Source organism: Nicotiana sylvestris, chromosome 8, assembly GCF_000393655.2.
Source record: "Nicotiana sylvestris chromosome 8, ASM39365v2, whole genome shotgun sequence".
In the NCBI taxonomy this organism is placed as follows: Eukaryota; Viridiplantae; Streptophyta; class Magnoliopsida; order Solanales; family Solanaceae; genus Nicotiana; species Nicotiana sylvestris.
In genome coordinates this window covers 191,048,802-191,068,276 of record NC_091064.1, presented here as the reverse complement: position 1 = coordinate 191,068,276, position 19,475 = coordinate 191,048,802, and the positions used below count along the sequence as shown (strand labels likewise).

Here is a 19,475-nt window from a genome sequence, read left to right as displayed (position 1 = left end):
GCGATTAAAGCTCAAATCCAATTAAAGTGCAGTACATTAGAGTGTAATAAGCGATTAAAATACGTAATTATAGCCTATCATCAGAAAGTCACATTCGAATCTGGGCTAGTCAAAGAGCAAGATTCGAAGAGGCACCCCTTGAGTCAAATCCTTTAATTAAAGATCTTGTGCCTCTGATTTCGCAAAAGACTCAACGACTCTTTTCTCTCCGATAAGAAGGCTAATCCCTCAAGAAGAAGATTGCGTAACTACACACATTGTATTCTAAGTTTATCTACTTCTTAGTTCAAACAATGTAATCCTTAGTTATCAGTGTCTCAAAAGACAGGGAGATCTAGAACACAAAATAGAGTGGTGTCAACTATTCTGAACTTAAGTGTTGATACTGTTCGTTGGTAGTGAACCATCTGTATTGTAACTTATTCAAAGATCTTAAGAGAACCCTTGTGACCCAAGGAAAACTGAATGTAAGTACCACAACGGTATCGAACCAGTAAATCGCTATGTGTTATTTACTGTTCTTTACTGCTTACTTTCATTTTGAGTTGTGATCAGTCAACTAATACTTGTATTAGTCAACTAAATTTTAAATAGTTAACACTTCAACCCCTCTTGTACTTTTAGTACGGTTAGTCGTTAGATCAGTAAAAAATTAACAGTACTTGCTTAGTTGCCCGGCAATCGTTCGTCTGTCTTGGTTCTATTGTAAAGTTTGAAGTTGTTGGAAATTAGAATTTTAAATTTAGAATAATACCCTCAGCCAGACAGCCACAATTTCGGCTGCTTTAATAAATGGCCTTCCCTTTATTGGTTCAACTGGTCCATCAATGCAACAATAACATTCCTCAAAGTGGAAAAAGTTTGATCATTTTGCTTACCTCAGACAACGCACTTTACAACTGCTAATCAAACCTAAAAATAACGCTTAGTTTTAAGCTTGTGGTTAATCTTGTTATAACCAACTTATTCTGTGTTTTATTAAACTATTTATTTCTTGGTATAAGTACACAATAGTTTAAAATGAATTGATAGGCAATATTTGCTAGCTAGTAAAAATGTGCTAATTATTAAACAAGTCTTGTTTCATTTCCCTATAATTGTTCTAGTTCAACAAACTTATTAACGAACATATCCAATCCCCTATAACAACTCTCCTTGTAGTCTTTTGCCCTCTCTCTCAGTCCCTACCATTTAATTAAATACCTATCGTACTTAGCTCGTTAGCTCTCACAATCAAGTGCCAAGTCTAGATTGAGAACAAATTTTGTCAATTTCAATCATTATGATGACATTAACTAGCTCTCTTATTGCTCTAGTTTCTGTTATTATTCTCTTTTCAACTTCTCTCCAACCTGCTGTGATCGCACTTAGCTCCGATTACTATGACCAGACATGCCCCATGGCCGAATCAACCATCACTAAAGTTGTCAACAAAGCTATGTTGAATGATAAAACAGTTCCAGCCGCGCTTTTAAGGATGCAATTCCATGATTGTTTCGTCAGAGTAAACTTCTACTGTTATTGCCATATGGAGTATATATTAGCACTTATCATCATCTTTATTTTGCAATAGTTACATATTTTCTTTAGTAACTTATTGTGGTATGCTTATTATATATATGAAAGGGTTGTGATGGTTCTGTGCTGTTGAATTCGACAAGAAACAACAAAGCAGAGAAAGATGGACCAGCTAATATTTCATTGCACGCGTTCTATGTAATTGACATTGCTAAGAAACAAATTGAGGATATGTGTCCTGGAGTTGTCTCTTGTGCTGATATTGTGGCTCTTGCTGCTAGAGATGCTGTTGCTCTTGTGAGTTTTGCTTCAACTACAATTTATTCCCATGCAAAGAAGATAGAGTAATAATGCAACATTAGTTTTTGTTAAAAAAGGAAAAATTTAAAAATAGTGTTATTACCCTTCCAAGATAAGCCTAACACACACCCACATATTACTCCATATGTTTTTTAAGCAGTCCATTTGAAGATTTTAACTCATATATTTTTTGCTTTAAAGACTAAGGTGAAATAACTTTTTCTAACATATAATTGTAGTCGGGAGGTCCTACTTGGGATGTGCCAAAAGGAAGAAAAGACGGTAGAATCTCAAAGGCCATTGAAACGCGACAATTACCAGCTCCCACCTTTAACATTTCTCAACTGAAACAGAGTTTCTCTAAGAGAGGCCTTTCATTGGATGATTTGGTTGCACTTTCAGGTAAATCAACAACACTTTAGTCAACGAATTAATACTATGTCTCAATCCTAAACTAGTCAGCGTTGGACATATGAATCCTCTAGACCCATTGAATGTGCTCTATTTAGTGGAATTTTATCATGCTAGCTAATGAAATAATTCACAATATTTCTTGTTTCACTTATAGGAGGACACACTCTTGGATTCTCTCATTGTTCTTCCTTCCAAAACAGAATCCACAACTTCGACAATAGTCACGTTGTTGATCCAACATTACAAGCATCATTTGCAACCAGTTTGCAAAATGTTTGCCCCATGCACAACAAGGTCAAGAATGCAGGAGCTACAATGGATTCTACTACAACATTATTCGACAACGCCTACTACAAATTACTAATGCAGGGCAAAAGCCTTTTTTCTTCAGATGAATCTTTGCTCACTTCTTCAAGAACCAAAGCATTAGTTTCAAAGTATGCTAATTCCCAAGATGAGTTCTTTAAAGCATTTGCCAATTCAATGATCAAGATGAGTAGTATTAGTGGTGGTGGACAAGAGGTTAGGCTGAACTGTAGATTTGTTAATTAGGTGATAAGCCTGATTTATTTACTGTAAATTGGACTCTCTTCATTTGTGTAGTTTTAATTAATTTTTTCGGAAGAGCTAAGGATCAAATGAAAAAAACAAAGCTCATATTGTGTCTGTTTTGTGGTCAAGTTTGAAAGGATTTGATGAAAGATTTGTTTAAGCATGGTTTGTTTGTACTTGATTTAACTGCATTATAAACTTTAGAAAGAAATTGTACAATTCGTCCGAGCAGAGAATATTGTCTTACGTTTTGATTCAAACTGAACCTTGTCTGATAGTGTTTGAACCTTGTCTATAGTGTTTTGTCTTGCGTTTTGATTTTGTTGTGTTTCACAATTTTTTTTTTAATTTTTTTTTGTTTTTGTCGTTGTCTTTCACATTTTGACCTTTCTATTTATTTGTTGTATTTTACGATGCTAATACTATTTTTCTAGTTTCTGTTGCAGTTACGCATATATTATCTTTGAGCCGAGGGTTTCCCGGAAACAACCTGTTTATCCTTTCGGTATAGGGGTAAGGTCTGCGTACGTTCTATCCTCCCCAGACCATACTAATGAAATTCTGTTGGATTGTTGTTGTAAACTGAACCTTTGTCAACAGTCAAGTCCAAAATTAGCATCTCTTTATTTGGGACAATGAAACAGTTAAATGCAAAAAAGGTGTTTTATTTGGAAGGTACGTATGCACCCGTCAAATACTAGATAAGGTTATAGTGAGTTAAGGACGGACATCAATGGGAGAGTTAATTAGAACTTTAAATAAGGAAGAACCCTTCTTTTTTCCTTTTATTTTATATCTTTTTTAACTTATTTCAAATACAGTGCGATCCTTATCTAAGTCCTGATCAATATAAGTTTGATTTTTGGTTCAAAAGAATAATATATTAAAACAATTTAACCAATGTTTTTTCGGTTCAAAAGGATAATATATTAAAAAGCAATTTAACTAAAGTCATTACGAGTAGTCTCATGTGAGTAAATACGCCGATCAAGAGCTTTATATAAGATTGTATTTAATTGGTTAGACCATGTCATTAGACACTCATATGGCATGAGTTTGTGTTTCAATATAAAATGGACATTGGCCTTAAAACTAATAAAATGAACTCATTTATTATCCAAATTAATTGTTCAACCCTAATGAGATTAGATTTAATTGAATTCCATAGGTGCAAGTGGACCTAGAAAATCCAAATGAAATCTTAGTGCTTACAGTCTCATGGGAGATTATATTTCCTAATTGGCTTGTAAATCGTACGTATGACTAGATTGTTTTATTAATACTCCCTAATTTACATTGTTTATGAGAATAATCGTTTCGCCATGTGTTTAGGGGTGATAAAATGACAAAAATGTTCATTTATGTTTGGTGTTGATCCAAAATTGTCCTTTACCACCCAGCATTATTAAGGTTGTTTAATTCACTAACAAGGGCAATATTGGGTAATTACTTTTGGTCAAAAGTATGATATTGGAGCCTTTTTAGTAAGTAAATTACATTTTCTCTCCCTACAAGGAAAATTTTAATAAAATAGAAAAATAAAACTTTGGAAAAGACAGAGTAACACTCGCATTGATCACTGAAAACCCTAGTTTTCCCGTTCAGTTCTTCTCACCTGAACCCTCATTTCCCCTGATCATTTCGATTTCTCTTCTCGAATCTTCCAGCTGAAGTTCCAGAAAATTCCTATTTTTTGATGGCCATGCCGGCCGATTCTTCAGTATCTAACAACTCGCCGCTTTCGCCTGTCACCACCGCCGACGGTAGCTCCGCCGCCGTCAACAGTCCTCAGTCTCGCCTGAGTTTAACCTCACCTTGGGCACAAGTCGTCCGCGGTGGTAGCGATGCTGAAGTAACCACGGTCACCGCTCCTCGCTCCCCGTCAGCATCACCATCACCGCCGGAGCAAGTTTCGGTTCCCGATAGCTCGGCTCAGAAAATTTCTCCGGAGAATGAGGTCTCCGATAGTCAGCCTGAGAGCTCCAGTGGTACTAATGATGCTTTAGGTCCTCCGAAAAAGCCTGCTTGGAACAAACCTTTAAACGGCGTCGTTGAAGCCGGTTCGGTTATGGGTGGTGCTGTTGCTTGGCCGGCTCTCTCTGAGTCTACTCGGGCCATCCCGAAATCGTCTTCGGAGTCATCGAAACCGGTTGCAGATGGATCAAACACACTTCCTCAGGTTCATTTTCTCTGGATTTTCTAAGGTTTTAATTTTTTTATTATTGCTCCGAGTATGTTGTTTCATATATGTTTATCTGTATAGTTAGGCTTTACGAAATCGAGTTAAAAAATGGCTGCATTGGTTTTTCTGTTGATGTAGAGGAAATAGGATTTGTTTTAGCTGTATGTTTGATTGATGAAGGTGTTTTTATGAATAGGGACCTGTCATTTCACCATTACCGCAAAAACAAGCTAATAGTAATGCAAACTCACATTCAAATGCAAATCACACAATGCCGGTTAGACAAAGATCAATGAAGCATCGCGGGGGCAGCAGCAGCAGTGTTGGTAGTGGCCCGGGTAGTGGATCTAATCAGGGCGGCTTTAGTCGGGCTCCACCTCCACCCCCACCGCCATTGCCACCACCATTTCCTGTGATGCCTTATGGGAATTTGTTACCGCCTGTTCTTGATCCTCGTGTAAGGGGTCCTAGACCCATTGGAGGAGTTTCGTCTCAGCCACATGGAGGTGATCAATCTTCACATAGAAATCCAAACAGGAAGGGAAACTTTGGGGGCCGACCCCGTGGAGATGGATCTTATCATAGTAGGCGTGATCAAGATCGGAGAGATGTCCACCAAGCCCCTCAATTTGTTCCTCCTCCAGTAGGGTTCATAACACCCCAGTCCCCTGGTTCTGCCCCATTTATGCCTGCACCTTTGAGACCCTTCGCTGGTCCAGTGGGATATGGTAAGTCTTCCTTAGCATCTGTTCATTATCTAGAAGCTAGAAATTATCACTTATTTCTTTGGTTCCTTTCAGATATGCCACCTCAGTTCATTTATGTCCCCACGATGCCTCCAGAGTCCTTTAGGGGTGTTCCAATTATCCCGCCACCTCCACCACCACCACCACCTTTCTTTTTTCCAGTCGTGGATCCAAACTTACCTGCCTTGTTGGTTAAACAGATAGAATATTACTTCAGGTATTTGTGATTTGGACTATTCTTTCTTTCTTTCTTTCTTCTCTTTTTTTCTTTTTTCCCCCTCCCTTATGAATGCCAACTTCTTCCCCCTTTCAACTTCTTCCCCCTTAATCTTGAGTTCTTTTAAGAGAATCTGCTGACAGAATCTTTTATTTGTTGCAGTGATGATAATCTGGTGAAAGATGACTTTTTGAGGTCCAAAATGGATGAAGAGGGATGGGTTCCTATTGAATTGATTGCTAACTTTCCTCGTGTAAGTGATTTAACCTGGTTCTCGATTTTAATGGGAAGGTGTTTGATCACTGCTTGAGAAGTCCTAAGATTTTTACCTCCTATGGCCTTCTATTAGATATAAATGGTTTTGAGACCTCAGATACCTCCACGAAAAGTAGCTTCATGTCTCCTCTTCCTTCGTCTTGTCTTCCTGTTATTAGTACGTAAATTGTTTAGCAGTGAATACTGATACTTATTAGATACATAAAATTATCTTGAACCTTGTTTGCTGAAGATTCCATTGGTTGATTAAACATCTTTCTTTTCCACTTATGGAATGATATCTCTGGTAAGTGTTTTACTCAGTCTACTTTAAAAAGGATTGTTGCTGGATTGTAATATCTTCCTATTTCATGTCAATGTTTCCTGTTGATTTTAGCATTATATTTACCAGTTTTGATACTAGTCTGTTTGTCTAATGAAGGATATTATTGCAATTGACAGAAGTAGGTTTCATTTAAGCTAAACTAATTATCTTGCAGCTTCATTCATAACTTTCTTTTTTTGTTACATTTCTTGCTCTTTCCGAACTCTAAGGTCAAAATGGAAGTTCATTCTCACTCCTATATTCAGTTCAAACTCGACATCCAAATTTTAAGTTTTGCTAACTTTTTCTGAGTTCTAAAATTTACCAAAGATCTAAACCTTGCCTTTCTTTCACCCGACTATTTTCAGGAGCATTGTGTCTATATCCAATTTCAATTTGTACCAGTGGCTTCTATGATTCTTCATAATGGATGTTTGGCTTCTTGCTACTTTTATTTGATCTAAAATCGATGCAATTGTACATTTAAGTCACAGGATGTTTTGCTATTATCAAGTGGATAAGTAGGACTTCCATATAATATCGATCAAATGATGAAACCCATCTTATTTATTTCTATTTTCTTTGTTGTTTGATCTTGTGGTTAAGCTACTGCTACATCATTGAAAGTTCCTAAATTATTTTAGTATTCATCATGTCAACTAGATAAAGACTTTAATGACTTTTAGTGAGTTCTGTCTTTAGGTATTGAATTCTTTTTTCTAAAATGTAGGAGTTCTGACTTGAAATTGTAATTATATTTTTGAACATTATTCTTCTGTACAGTACGCTGAGCTTTGACAACAGGACAACATTTTCTTGCCTTCTAGGTGTTTTTCATTTCTGTGTTAGTATTGCCCATGCACAGATCAAGGTTTTGCTCTATGGTTTCTTTTTTCAGGTTAGACATTTGACAAACAACATCCAGTTTATCTTGGACTGTTTGAGGGCTTCAACGCTTGTGGAAGTGCAGGTATTGTGTGAAATAAAAATTCTAAATCAACTCTTGTTGTTATCATGTCGGAGGAGGCAGCTAATGCCTTGGAACATTTTGTGGGAATTGCTGCAGTTTATAAGTATTTATCCACTGCCTTTTGGAAAATTATGGTAGTTACAGCATGATCATTCTGTTTACCTGCTCTTCTTTTGTCCATTATTATACACTATGGCGCCAATGATGCATAAAGGCTGCTAAAGTTATTTGTCTTTGAATTGTCCGGCTTGAGTTTAATGCATGTTGTAATATTTCTTATTTAAAAGACGTGGGTGAGATTTCCAAATTTCCCTGCATAAATTCAATGGGTTTTCTTTTCTTTCTTTCTGTTTTTTTCTTTTTCAATTCAAAGAAATTGCAGTGACAAGTCTTTTATTAATTCTTCAAATCATATCTTATGACGTCACGGCCAGTTTTGGGATTAATTAACTGGGGACTGGGAAGCAGTTAAAAAGCTTCTTTGATTCTAACAACCTGTATTTGTTTCCAGAGCTGTTGTTTTTAAGCGTTTTGTGGTTGGTGATATACTCACAAATTCTATAATGAATCAATTATTTAAATACATATACAGGGGTGGGTCTAGCACTATTGATGTGGCCCATTAGAACCCATAACTTTTAACCTAGACTTGGATTTATCTGTGTAAAACCAACCCACTACCCACTGGAATTGTTGAAAATACTGAACTATGAACCATAGCTCAAATCCTGAACCCATAGAACTAAATCCTGGATCTGCCTCTGTCATATACTCATAAGAAATTTCCAATGTGATGTAGTAAGAACATGCACTGTGAACTGTATCACTGGATTCACATTGTCTGTTGTAGTGGGCTGTTGAGCTGTTGAAAATTGAACTCTGATGTTGCATGTTCTAAATATGACTATTTTTCACAGGATGATAAGGTAAGGAGACGTGATGATTGGAAGAAATGGATACATACTTCTGGCCATCTTACAGCTGATTCAGGCTCTCAAACTCCTGGTGGATCGACGGAAAATGCTCTAACGAGTTCGTTCCAGGAGGTCTCTTTGGGTGAATCAGGTAACGACAAAAGTAATGATGTGGATCGGCGAGATGTTCAAGTCGAGGTGGCTGTCAGCGGCTTATCGGAGGAATTGACTAGCCAGTCAAAATTGGTTCAGGAAGGTAATGCTGAAGAAATCTGTTCCGGCCACGCAGGAAGCAGTCAAGTTGGTTGAAAGTTTTTGCATCTTCAGTCATGGTTGTTGGACCATGTTCGATAGTTCTTGTCTTGAAGGAACATGTCTTTGGAAAATTGACAGGTACATCATTGCTTCGATTTTGACCCTGCTGAAGCCAGATTTTTGCACCTTTCGAGGTGAGTGGGTGGAAAACAAATAACGTATAACTTATCTGGTATAGAGAATGAAAAGAAGGGGGACATAAAAAGGATACAAAGTTGATTGGCTTGAAGTTATTAGTTTTTTGGCTTGTACACTTGCAATATGGATGCAGTGTGGGATTCCATTGCAATTCAATGGCGAGGATTTGTTTTGTGCTTTGAAGTGAGGAATTTTTTGGGGTAATTTGTCTCCGTGTGCTTGGAAATTCAGTTGAAAGTTACTGAAATGTAAAAAGTTCTTGGCTGTTAAAGAGAGCAGTTGAGCTCTACTGATTTTGTTATACTTATCTAGGCATTTCTGCTTCAATTATTTTTGTATTTTGATATATTTTTTAAGTTTCACTTTGCCTCTTTTTGCGCCTCCTATGATCTGGCTCTAGCACAGTTCGTTCTTTTATACAGATCTTGTGTTCTGCTCTTCTTATTGCAAACTTTCTCTTAGCGTGGGAGAAATTTGTGTTGAAGTATTGAACATGGAATAGAATGTTCAATTCCTTCGAAGTTCTAGTAATAGTACTTAATAACGCTATATGGTTTGTTTGATCCTTGATTAATCTTCCTGCTCCATTACGTACCTGGCTCTTGCATGAGTTGTGGTTGCCTTTAAGTGGAGGAATTAAACAAAGTATGTGGTTCTTGACCATTTCCCTAGAAGAGTCTGAATTTCATGAAATTTATGGCTGTAATGTTATCAGATACCAAAGAATAACTTGCCTGCCGGTATTGCGTTGATCACCATTAGTGGTTCCTTTCATGTTGAATAGTGAAAAGGGGGGTAGGCTTCTCCTGTCTAACCATACCGATCTGAACTTTGAGATGCAATATATGGTTGCTGAAATGTTAGGACTAACAGACTTGTCAAATGACCAGCATGCACATGTGAATTTGAATATCGGCCAAGACGGATTCATGCAAATAAATGTCGCCTAACTAAGCTAAGTTTCTGGAAGCTATGTAGGGTAGTCATTAGTCTTCTTAATGCGACATAAGTTATCTAGGCGACCCTCTACTAGAATGTAACCTTTAAATTATTTTAGACATCGAGAAATAGGTCCTTTTGAAGCTTCATTATAATACAATTTGTTTCAATATTTTTGTGGTTACTGCGTCACTGAAACCAACATGCAGAGAGTATTAGTAATCAGCTAATATGTTATTGTAATTTAGAAGTAAGCGTGAGGTGGAGAAGCCGAGTCAGTACCAAAAAGAACCTTTCAAATTAAAGTACATGACGCAATCGTACCAATCATCCGTTGTCGTCCAGCGGTTAGGATATCTGGCTTTCACCCAGGAGACCCGGGTTCGATTCCCTGCAACGGAAAATCTTTTAAGTTATGTGAAATGCAAACGCATATCCTGCTGCTGTTCCATACTTTTGTTTATTTATTTATCTTTTCTCATTTTATTTTACTCCATTCATCACCTCTTGAAAATATTAATATAGATGGGTCACTAACAGATTATACTTTGATGACTATAAAGCGATCGTGTACGCAAGGGCAGGTAAAATCACAGCCGCCACTCTCTTAAGTTTAATGGTTTATCTATCGGAATATCAAGTTCGGGTGCTTGTGTCATCATATGGAGGGAGCATTACAAGCGTGCACTTAGGACATGATTTCAACACACTAAAAATATGGATCACTATCATATGAACATTAAAGGGTAGCATAGTGCACAAAAATCGAGCTATGCGTTAGATTCCGGGAAGAGCTAGATGGACCATGTTGGGTCAATCTATTATACGCAACTTTATCTTGCATTTTTACAAGAGGTTATTTTGAGGGCTTGAACCCATCAATTTTTATTATCACATGCATACAATTTTGATCGTTGCACCAAGACTTCTTTCTAACAGATAAATGAAACTTTGATGACTTTAAAAACATCTCGGAAGTAATTTTAGACTGATGACAATTTGCTTATAGACAATAGTCCTTGAATCTTTAACACTTCACATGAAGAAGCTTCAATTTTGTTATTACTAACTGCTACTACCTTTATATTATAACAAATGAAATAGAAAGGAATTAACACCAGAATGAGAAACAAAACCAAAAAAAAAGAAAAGAAATTAAAGTATAATTCCCGCTAAAATAATAAAAGGGAGTCAACAGACTATTAGTCATCAGTCAGTGGGCGTTTTAATTGGGATAAGCAATAAACGCACTTTGAGAGGAGAGGATGACTGATGGGCGCTTCAGCCTTCAGCAGTGCGTACACATATGAATGCACCAACAAAAATTGCCATTACTTAATTAGAACATGACTGTCGGGATTAATTATAAGCTTGTTTTCTATACCTTTAAACGGACTTCTCATCAACATTTATCAGCAGCAAAATGAAAGGAATATCTTTGTTTTTCTCTTTTTCTCTTTTCGTGATTGTCTCTTGTATAAGAGAAGAAGCCGAGTCAGCTTCTCAAGCAAAAAACGATGACATTTATATCGTTTATATGGGTGCTGCTGCTTCATCTAATGGCGGCACCAGAAATGATCAAATGCAGCTTGTGAGCTCATTGATTAAAAGGTTGGTTTCTTTTTTTTCAGTCTCAAAAAGATTAAAAGCTTTATATATTTGGAAATTTTTTAATTTTAACAATACTCTCGTCATACTAGGAAACTTCTGGTATGTTATACTGTGTTTTTTAGTTTATATTGTCCCAAAGTTTTTATTTTTAAAATTTTATGTCTTCAAACAATGTCCGTACATAAAATATAAAAAGTAGTCAAAAATTACCCCTCTATTATATCTTTATTTTATCCTGAGCTATACTCTTTCGTTAGCGAATTAGCTCATATTTGCGATTGATCCTAACAGAGCCCCCTATCTGCAGTATAACAGAGTATAGTTTTAAACTATAGCTAAAAGCAAAGGCAAAATACCTTACCACCCCCTAAACTTGTCACGGATTATTAGTTACAGCCTTAAATTATTCGTGGTCTTAATTACCCCCTCAACTAAGTCTTTTGAGAGCCATTACCCTCTGGACGCTGATGTGGCAAATTGTGTGGGTGCACTCGCCTGCCACGTGGATTTTTCTGTATATGTGACATTTTTTTGAAAAATAAAATATATTTTTACCTTTTTAAGTATGTTACTTTTTTAGATAATTTTTTTCGAATACAATTTATAATAAAACTTGGATAGAACTACATTATTTAGGCAAAATTCTTTTATTTGGTTAAAAATAATAAAGTAATAGTTAATCTTTTTTTGAATTTGACCTGAAAATAAAGATTTATACAATTGAAATAAATAGTCAATGCATATAAAAAGTTACAAAAATACATGGTTTGAAATTAATTATTTTGGCTATAATTTTTTATATAGGTCTAAATTATGGTGCTCTAAAAATATTTTCTTTTTACAGATTTTACCTGAAAAAAATAAAAATACACAATTGAAATAAATAGTCATTGTATCAAAAGAAGAGATAAAAAGAGTGTACAATTGCAAAAAGTAACTTACTCTATGGATACATTTTTAGAGCAATAAATAAAGGGCAACCCGATGCACTAAGCTCCCGCTATGCACGGGGTCCGGAGAAGGGTCGGACCACAAAGGTCTATCGTACGCAGCCTTACCTTGCATTTCTGCAATAAGTATTTTTTAGAGCAATAACTATGTTAGAAATAATAAGTTATTTCTTGCAATTGTTTACTCTTTTTATTTCTTCTTTTGATGCAATGGCTATTTATTTCAAGTGTGTATTTTTACCTTTTCAGGTAAAATATGTAAAAAGTATATTTTTAGACCATCATGATTTAGAGCTATATAAAAAATTATAGCCAAATAATTAATTTCAAACTATATTTTTATAACTTTTTAGATGCCTTGACTATTTATTTCAATTGAATAAATCTTTATTTTCAGGTCAAATTCAATAAAAAATTAACTAAAGCTTTATTATTTTTAGGCAAATAAAAAAATTTAGCCTAAATAATGTAGTTCTATCCAAGTTTTATTATAAATTATATTCGAAAAAAATTATCTAAAAAAGTAACATACTTAAAAAGGTAAAAATATATTTTATATTCCAAAAAAATGCCACATATACAGAAAATTCACGTGGCAGGCGAATACACCTACACAATTTGCCACGTCAGCGTCCAAGGGGTAATGTCTCTCAAAAGGCCTAGTTGAGGGAGATAATTAAGACCACAAATAGTTTAAGGCTGTAACTAATAATCCATGACAAGTTTAGGGGGTGATAAAGTATTTTGCCAAAAGCAGATGGGTAAATATAGACTTCCTCATGTGGAATCCAACCCGTTTATGTTGGCAGGCAGATCCAAGATTTAAGTTCTACGGGTTTAATTTTTAAATTTTTTAATATTGAACCCATTATATTTTTAAGTTATGAGTTCATATCTATTATTTACTATATTTTTAATAGAGTTTTATGCGTAAATTTATACTTTGCGTCTAAAGTATTGAGTTCAGATGAACTCAGTACTACTTAGCTGCATCCGCCTCTGTATGTTGGAGCTTCATTAAAGTTAAGGAAAAATACGAGATGATTTGCTAATGACAAAGGTTTTTAATATTGAGATATTTCGTAAAATAGATGGGTAAATTTGAACATTTCCTATCAGAGAAAGATTTACGTGGAGGGGGGGGGGTGGGGTGGGGTACATGCACCCATGCTCCCCTCCCTAGGCTATGTTAAAATACTATTTTTTTTAATTATGTGGTTAAATATATTTGTGGCCACCCGTGCTTAAGTGATTGGTTTGGTGCATTGGTGACTAAGTGCCCCTCTTATTCCTTTTTTGTCCCCAAGGTCAAGGGTTCGATCCCCATACAATTCTTTTTGATTAATTCCTTTTATAATTAATTACAATAAATAAATTCCCAATTTCTCACACTCTTTTCAATTAACAACATATCCCTATGCCCTTTATTTCTTTTCAATTAACAAACAAATACATTTTTCTTTACTTTTTTTATAAAAAAAATTCCCTTTTGCCTACGTCTTTTTTATTTTCTTCTCCTAATCATTCTTTTGAGTACAAACACTTTGAAATCCTGAAAGCAAAGTACTCATGACTCTTCTCTCTCGGCTCTGAAGTTCTCAGGCTCTCAGTGGATTCAAAGCAGGAAAACCCCTTCTTAATATTAAGCGCCGCTTTTAAAAACTTGTTTGAATGATTGTTTAATTTGCTATATAGAGCGTGAAATATTTAAAACTGTAAGTAATGATGTTATTATTGATTGTTTTCAATAAAAGCTCGTTGAGGACAATTGTAAAGTGAATTATATTTTTTGCGAATATAGTATTAATATAGTTTGCTCGTCAATTTGCCGCCGTTATAAAATTTTATATAATGAAACCAAACATCTATCTTAAAGATAATAGTGCACCCATGATATTAAAATCCTGGATACCTTTGTTTCCTATGCAAGTCATTTAGGTGAATTTGTCACCAGGTTATAAACTTAAGTTGTGCTAGACTAACTATTGTTTCCGGAAATAAACAAACATAAATTTTTGCTTTGTTTTAGAAACAAGAATACAGTGGTACACAGCTACAAGAATGGTTTCTCAGGATTTGCGGCACGTTTATCAGAAGCTGAAGCCCAATCTATCGCTCAAAGACCTGGTGTTGTCTCTGTTTTCCCTGATCCAGTGCTGCAACTCCACACTACACGTTCATGGGATTTCTTGAAGTATCAAACCGTTGACGAAACCAATTCAAGTCCAAGCTCTGGTTCTGATTCATCACCAAATGGAGCTGACACCATAATAGGAATCTTGGATACAGGTAGGGCATTTTGAAATTTTATACTGATATCACAATATTATAGTGCAAGCTTACTGCATTTTCTTTGAAATAGTTTTATGTAAAATCACTGAAATCATATTCAGGAATATGGCCAGAATCAAAGAGTTTCAATGACAAGGGTATGGGTCCAATTCCAGCCCGGTGGAAAGGAACTTGCATGGATGGTCATGATTTTGGCGCTTCCAAATGCAACAAGTAACTTTCTCCTCCTCATATTTACACTTACTTTTTCAGCTATATTGCTTTTTATATAGATGAAACTTGTAACTGAGACCTACCTTGTTTTGATTATGTAATTCTTTTCCAACTCCGTTATATGGTTTCACTTTTCTTTTTCTCTTATGTCAGCTCCTTGTTACTTAGTCGACTTCTCTTCCTCATGGATTCATATAACAAAGTTAAATAAGTAGTTGTTCATTTTTTGTGATGGTTGAAATTTTCTGTAGGAAGATAGTTGGTGCAAGATTTTACGAGGAGTTTGATGGCAGAGGAACGAAAATGGCTGGATCAGCCAGGGACGAGAATGGACATGGTACTCACGTTGCATCCACAGCAGCTGGGAGCCCTGTTGCAGGTGCATCCTACTATGGTCTAGCTGCAGGAACTGCCAAGGGAGGATCTCCAGGTTCAAGAATCGCTGTGTATCGTGTCTGCACGTCTAATGGATGCCGTGGATCAGCTATCATGAAAGCATTTGATGATGCAATTGCAGATGGGGTTGATGTTTTATCTCTATCACTTGGTTCATCACCTGGGTTCGAAGAGTTATCAAAAAATCCTATTGCCATAGGAGCATTTCATGCCGTGGAAAAGGGCATTGTTGTTGTCTGTTCTGCTGGAAATAGTGGCCCTGATCCCAAAACTGTTGTCAATACAGCTCCTTGGATTCTCACTGTTGCAGCTACCACCATTGACCGTGACTTCGAGACAGATATTATCTTAGGTGGAAACAAGCTGGTTAAGGTAAATACTACTGTAATAACAAACTTCCTTCTCCATAACTTAATTTCAGAAGTGACAGATGAAACACAGCTCCTTATCTTACCGTAGCCAGGCACCGAGGCAGATTCAAGATTTAAAATCTTGTGTGTATATATATATAGAAAATACACACATAGAGAGAGCATAAATATAGTGTTCAAGTACAAGACAGTGGATGCACGTGCACTACTGTTGGGTGTGTGAACAAAGTCCCACATTGGTAAGGATCTCTTATTGGTGTGAAGCCTAAATATCACACCATGTTAAGAGTATTTTTGGGTTATTTTGGCCCAATAACTGGTATCAGAACCCAGGTTCAGCGCTGGGCGAATATGGAGATGACAGAGTGATGATATGAGACTCGGTTTGGAGGTGTGCATATAAAACGGACAATATCACACCAGGGTAAAAGCATCTTTGGGTCGTTTTCGATCCTAACAACTACTGCTTATATGCTTGATCCATCTCTACACCAAACATTTGTGACTACAATACTAATCATCAATCATCTGCTTTCTTTTAGTTCAAAGCTATTTATAAAAATACTTGGACATATCCTCGTTGAATTTCAGGGTGGAGGTATAAACTTTGGAAATATGACAAAATCTGCGGTCTACCCATTGATTCAAGGCTATTCAGCTAAACTAAACAAGCGTATTACTGAGGAAGAGGCAAGGTATATATATGCGTCAAGAATGTCACGTCACATTTTCCAGTGCTTCCCAAAGATATGAAATGCTAATATGTACCTGTAACTAAAAATGGCGGTGTTTTCAGGGGTTGCGTTCCTGATTCATTAGACAAAAACAAAGTCAAGGGGAAAATTGTTGTATGTGAAAACCTTCAAAACGATGGATTTTCACCCAGTGACAGACTACTCGAAGTGAAGAGCCGAGGTGGAGTTGGATTTATACTAATAGATGATGATCTAAGAACAGTGGCACCCAAATTCGAATCGTTCCCAGCAGCTGCAGTCTCTAGAAAAGATGGTACTGAAATCATCTCCTACATCAAATCCACAAGGTAATATCTGTCTATATTCGATTTGTGGAAATCCAACTTAAAGATTTTTGCACTAGACTCAATAAACTAGTTTTTGTCACTTAAAGACTTCTTTTATGTTCATCAGAAAATCAAAATTCCTGAAAAGCCCAACACTTGACAATGGAAAACCAAATAGGCATGCAAATCCAACAAAAAGGCCAAGGTGAATCAATCCTAAAAATGTTATTTATGATCACTGAACTTATGATTTGTTGTAGTGATGTCATAAACCTCGATCTATAATTCTTTCACCAGATAGAAGTTACTCATCTCCCCTCATACCGGTAAAAATGGAGTCATATTTTATCGGCTAGATCTCCAGATAAATGGTAGCATTGGGTAAAAATTCACATTATAATGATGTTTCTTACATGATGATATGAGAAACATTGCATCATATGACGAAGAAAAATAGATATTTAAAGTACGACAATATTTTACCCATTGCCTTTTTTTTTGTAATGTGTAAAAAGAATTTATCAGAATCAGACCTCTCTATAATATTATTGTTATATAACAACTTTTCACTAGAAAAGTCAAGTTTCGTTTGGAACCAATTTTCATGCTATGTTATAATATATGTTCTCTATGACAACCAATTTTTTTTAGAAGAAACGATGCTGCTATAGAGATGTTTGACTGTATCATTGATATGATATTGTTGCCAAGTGAGCAAACAGTTAACGATTCTTCAACATCTTGAAGGAATCCAGTTGCATCAATTCTACCAACTGTTTCCACAACTAAGTATAAACCAGCTCCTGTTGTGCCTTACTTCTCATCAAGGGGCCCTGCAGGAAACACCCCTAACCTCCTCAAAGTAAGGCCAAACATATTTGATATCTTTGATTGGTGTTCTAAACATAAGTTTTCTGTAGATAGAAACAACAAACCACATGCTAAATGGATTTTAATTTGTCCTTGCAGCCAGATATTACAGCACCAGGGGTAACAATTCTTGCTGCTTGGCCTGGAAATAAACAACCAATGTTCAACATACTCTCAGGTACTTCCATGTCCTGCCCTCACGTTTCCGGCATTGCTGCAACTGTCAAGGCGCAAAATCCCACCTGGGGTCCCTCCACTATCAAATCAGCTATTATGACCACTGGTAAGGAACTTAATAATACTCCCTTTGTTTCAATTTATGTGTGTTTCTTTCTGTTTTAGTCTGTTTCAAAAAGAATGTCTCTTTCTATATATAGTAACTCTTTAACTTCAATATTCCACATGGCATATTTGAGACCACAAGATTCAAGGGAATTTTGGTGTATTACACTCCTTTAGTTTAAAACCACAAGATTAAAGATTCTTCCTACATTTTTTAAACTCCATGCACAATCAAACTAAGACGCATAGAATAAAATGGAAGGAGTAGTAAACTAGTTAACATTCTTTATGTGATATCCTTGCTCATTTCGAACTTTGTTTCAACAGCTATTCAGACAAACAATTTGAAGGCTCCAATCACTACAAACTTTGGATCCAAGGCAACACCATATGACATAGGTGCAGGAGAAGCAAGCACTTCAGGTCCATTAAAACCAGGTCTAGTCTACGCGACAGATGTCGCCGACTACTTGCATTTCCTCTGTTCTGTTGGCTATGACATATCAAAGATAAAGCTGATCTCAAGTACAGTTCCTAAAGACTTTTCATGCCCAAAACATTCAAGCTCTGAATTGGTTTCTAATATGAATTACCCATCAATTGCTATTTCTGGTCTCAAAAAGTATAAAACCAAGAAAGTTACTAGAACTGTTACTAATGTTGGAGAAGAAGCATCGGTATATATTGCGATTGTTGAGGCACCAACTGGATTGCGAGTCCAAGTGATTCCAAGTAAACTGGAATTTACAAATAAAAACAAGAAATTAAGCTATGAAGTGTCTTTTAGAGCTTCATCTACTACAAAGGAAGACATGTTTGGCTCAATTACTTGGACAAATGGTAAGTACAAAGTCCGAAGCCCATTTGTTGTAAGTAACAGTGGCTAGCACAAGTCTACGGCTAACATTTTCAGACCTGTAGACTATTAAATAGTCTAATAAGTTTGTATGCAATGTCATACATGCATAAAGGCAATTATGTTAGCAACACATCACTGTAACTTTATTAGTAATCTTTGAGTATTTATTTGAGAACTGTAGGCTACTAATTAGTAATCTAGAAAGTTTGCATGTTATAGTATCACTCATCCATGAGCACAATTATGTTATCAACCATCGCTATTAACTTTCTCTTTAGACTGTAGGGCAATTATCACATAGAAAGTTCAGCTGTGGCGCACACTAGTGTTTTAACTTTTTATTTTTTACCCAGCTTTTTGGTTGCAAAGATAATATTTACTGCACATACTAAAGGGGGCCATAACATATTGTAGCATCACTAGATTTTCTAGGTTTGTCTTGTGTCTTCAAAACAAACAGTCCATGTACTGATGGGCGAGCGACAAATATGTCTTTAGTCCACTTAGCTATATCTGCCTCCACCCCGGCACAAGTTGAAGTGTCCTTGTGTATTGGCAGAGGCGGAGCTAGCCCATTAGGTGCGGGTTCGGCCTAACCCAATCATTTTCACTGTTGTATTGAAAAATTAATTAAATATGTATAAATATTTAATTGTGAAACCAGTAAGTAAGACGAGCTATGGATTCCGTAATAATTTTGGAACCCATAAACTTCAAATGCCGACTCGTCTTACTAAAGTATACATCTCTTCAGCCATATCTCAAAATTTATCTTCTTATATAACAACTCTGAGGTTGGGATCCACAGGATTGTATGGGATAATT

The 19,475-nt window shown here is 36.0% G+C and overlaps 3 protein-coding genes and 1 non-coding gene across 5 annotated transcripts; all 4 read left to right on the top strand.

Annotated features, from left to right (window-relative positions):
* The first annotated feature begins 1,251 nt into the window (after nucleotides 1–1,251).
* LOC104220118 (peroxidase 64-like) lies at nucleotides 1,252–3,003 on the top strand. The gene is made up of 4 exons (XM_009770933.2): nucleotides 1,252–1,504; nucleotides 1,627–1,815; nucleotides 2,058–2,220; nucleotides 2,387–3,003. Exons 1-4 carry the CDS (start codon nucleotides 1,283–1,285, stop codon nucleotides 2,782–2,784), a joined length of 972 nt encoding a protein of 323 aa, XP_009769235.1. The 5' UTR covers nucleotides 1,252–1,282; the 3' UTR covers nucleotides 2,785–3,003.
* Nucleotides 3,004–4,306: 1,303 nt separating this feature from the next.
* Nucleotides 4,307–9,232, top strand: LOC104220120 (la-related protein 1C-like). The gene is made up of 6 exons (XM_009770934.2): nucleotides 4,307–4,963; nucleotides 5,163–5,694; nucleotides 5,767–5,929; nucleotides 6,092–6,182; nucleotides 7,408–7,479; nucleotides 8,397–9,232. Exons 1-6 carry the CDS (start codon nucleotides 4,481–4,483, stop codon nucleotides 8,700–8,702), a joined length of 1,647 nt encoding a protein of 548 aa, XP_009769236.1. The 5' UTR covers nucleotides 4,307–4,480; the 3' UTR covers nucleotides 8,703–9,232.
* Nucleotides 9,233–10,115: 883 nt separating this feature from the next.
* Nucleotides 10,116–10,187, top strand: TRNAE-UUC (transfer RNA glutamic acid (anticodon UUC)). Its single transcript has one exon. It is a non-coding gene; the product is annotated as a tRNA-Glu (tRNA).
* Nucleotides 10,188–11,139: 952 nt separating this feature from the next.
* Nucleotides 11,140–18,927, top strand: LOC104220121 (CO(2)-response secreted protease-like). 2 transcript variants are annotated; one of them, XM_009770935.2, is made up of 10 exons: nucleotides 11,142–11,396; nucleotides 14,376–14,635; nucleotides 14,740–14,851; nucleotides 15,103–15,619; nucleotides 16,210–16,313; nucleotides 16,415–16,660; nucleotides 16,767–16,844; nucleotides 17,387–17,501; nucleotides 17,609–17,792; nucleotides 18,119–18,927. In XM_009770935.2, the coding sequence occupies exons 1-10, from the start codon at nucleotides 11,209–11,211 to the stop codon at nucleotides 18,676–18,678; spliced, it is 2,364 nt and encodes a 787-aa protein (XP_009769237.1). In that variant the 5' UTR covers nucleotides 11,142–11,208; the 3' UTR covers nucleotides 18,679–18,927. The 2 variants fall into 2 exon arrangements, with proteins under 2 accessions (XP_009769238.1, XP_009769237.1); XM_009770936.2 differs by lacking the exon at nucleotides 16,767–16,844 and having other exon boundaries at nucleotides 11,140–11,396.
* Nucleotides 18,928–19,475: the final 548 nt, after the last annotated feature.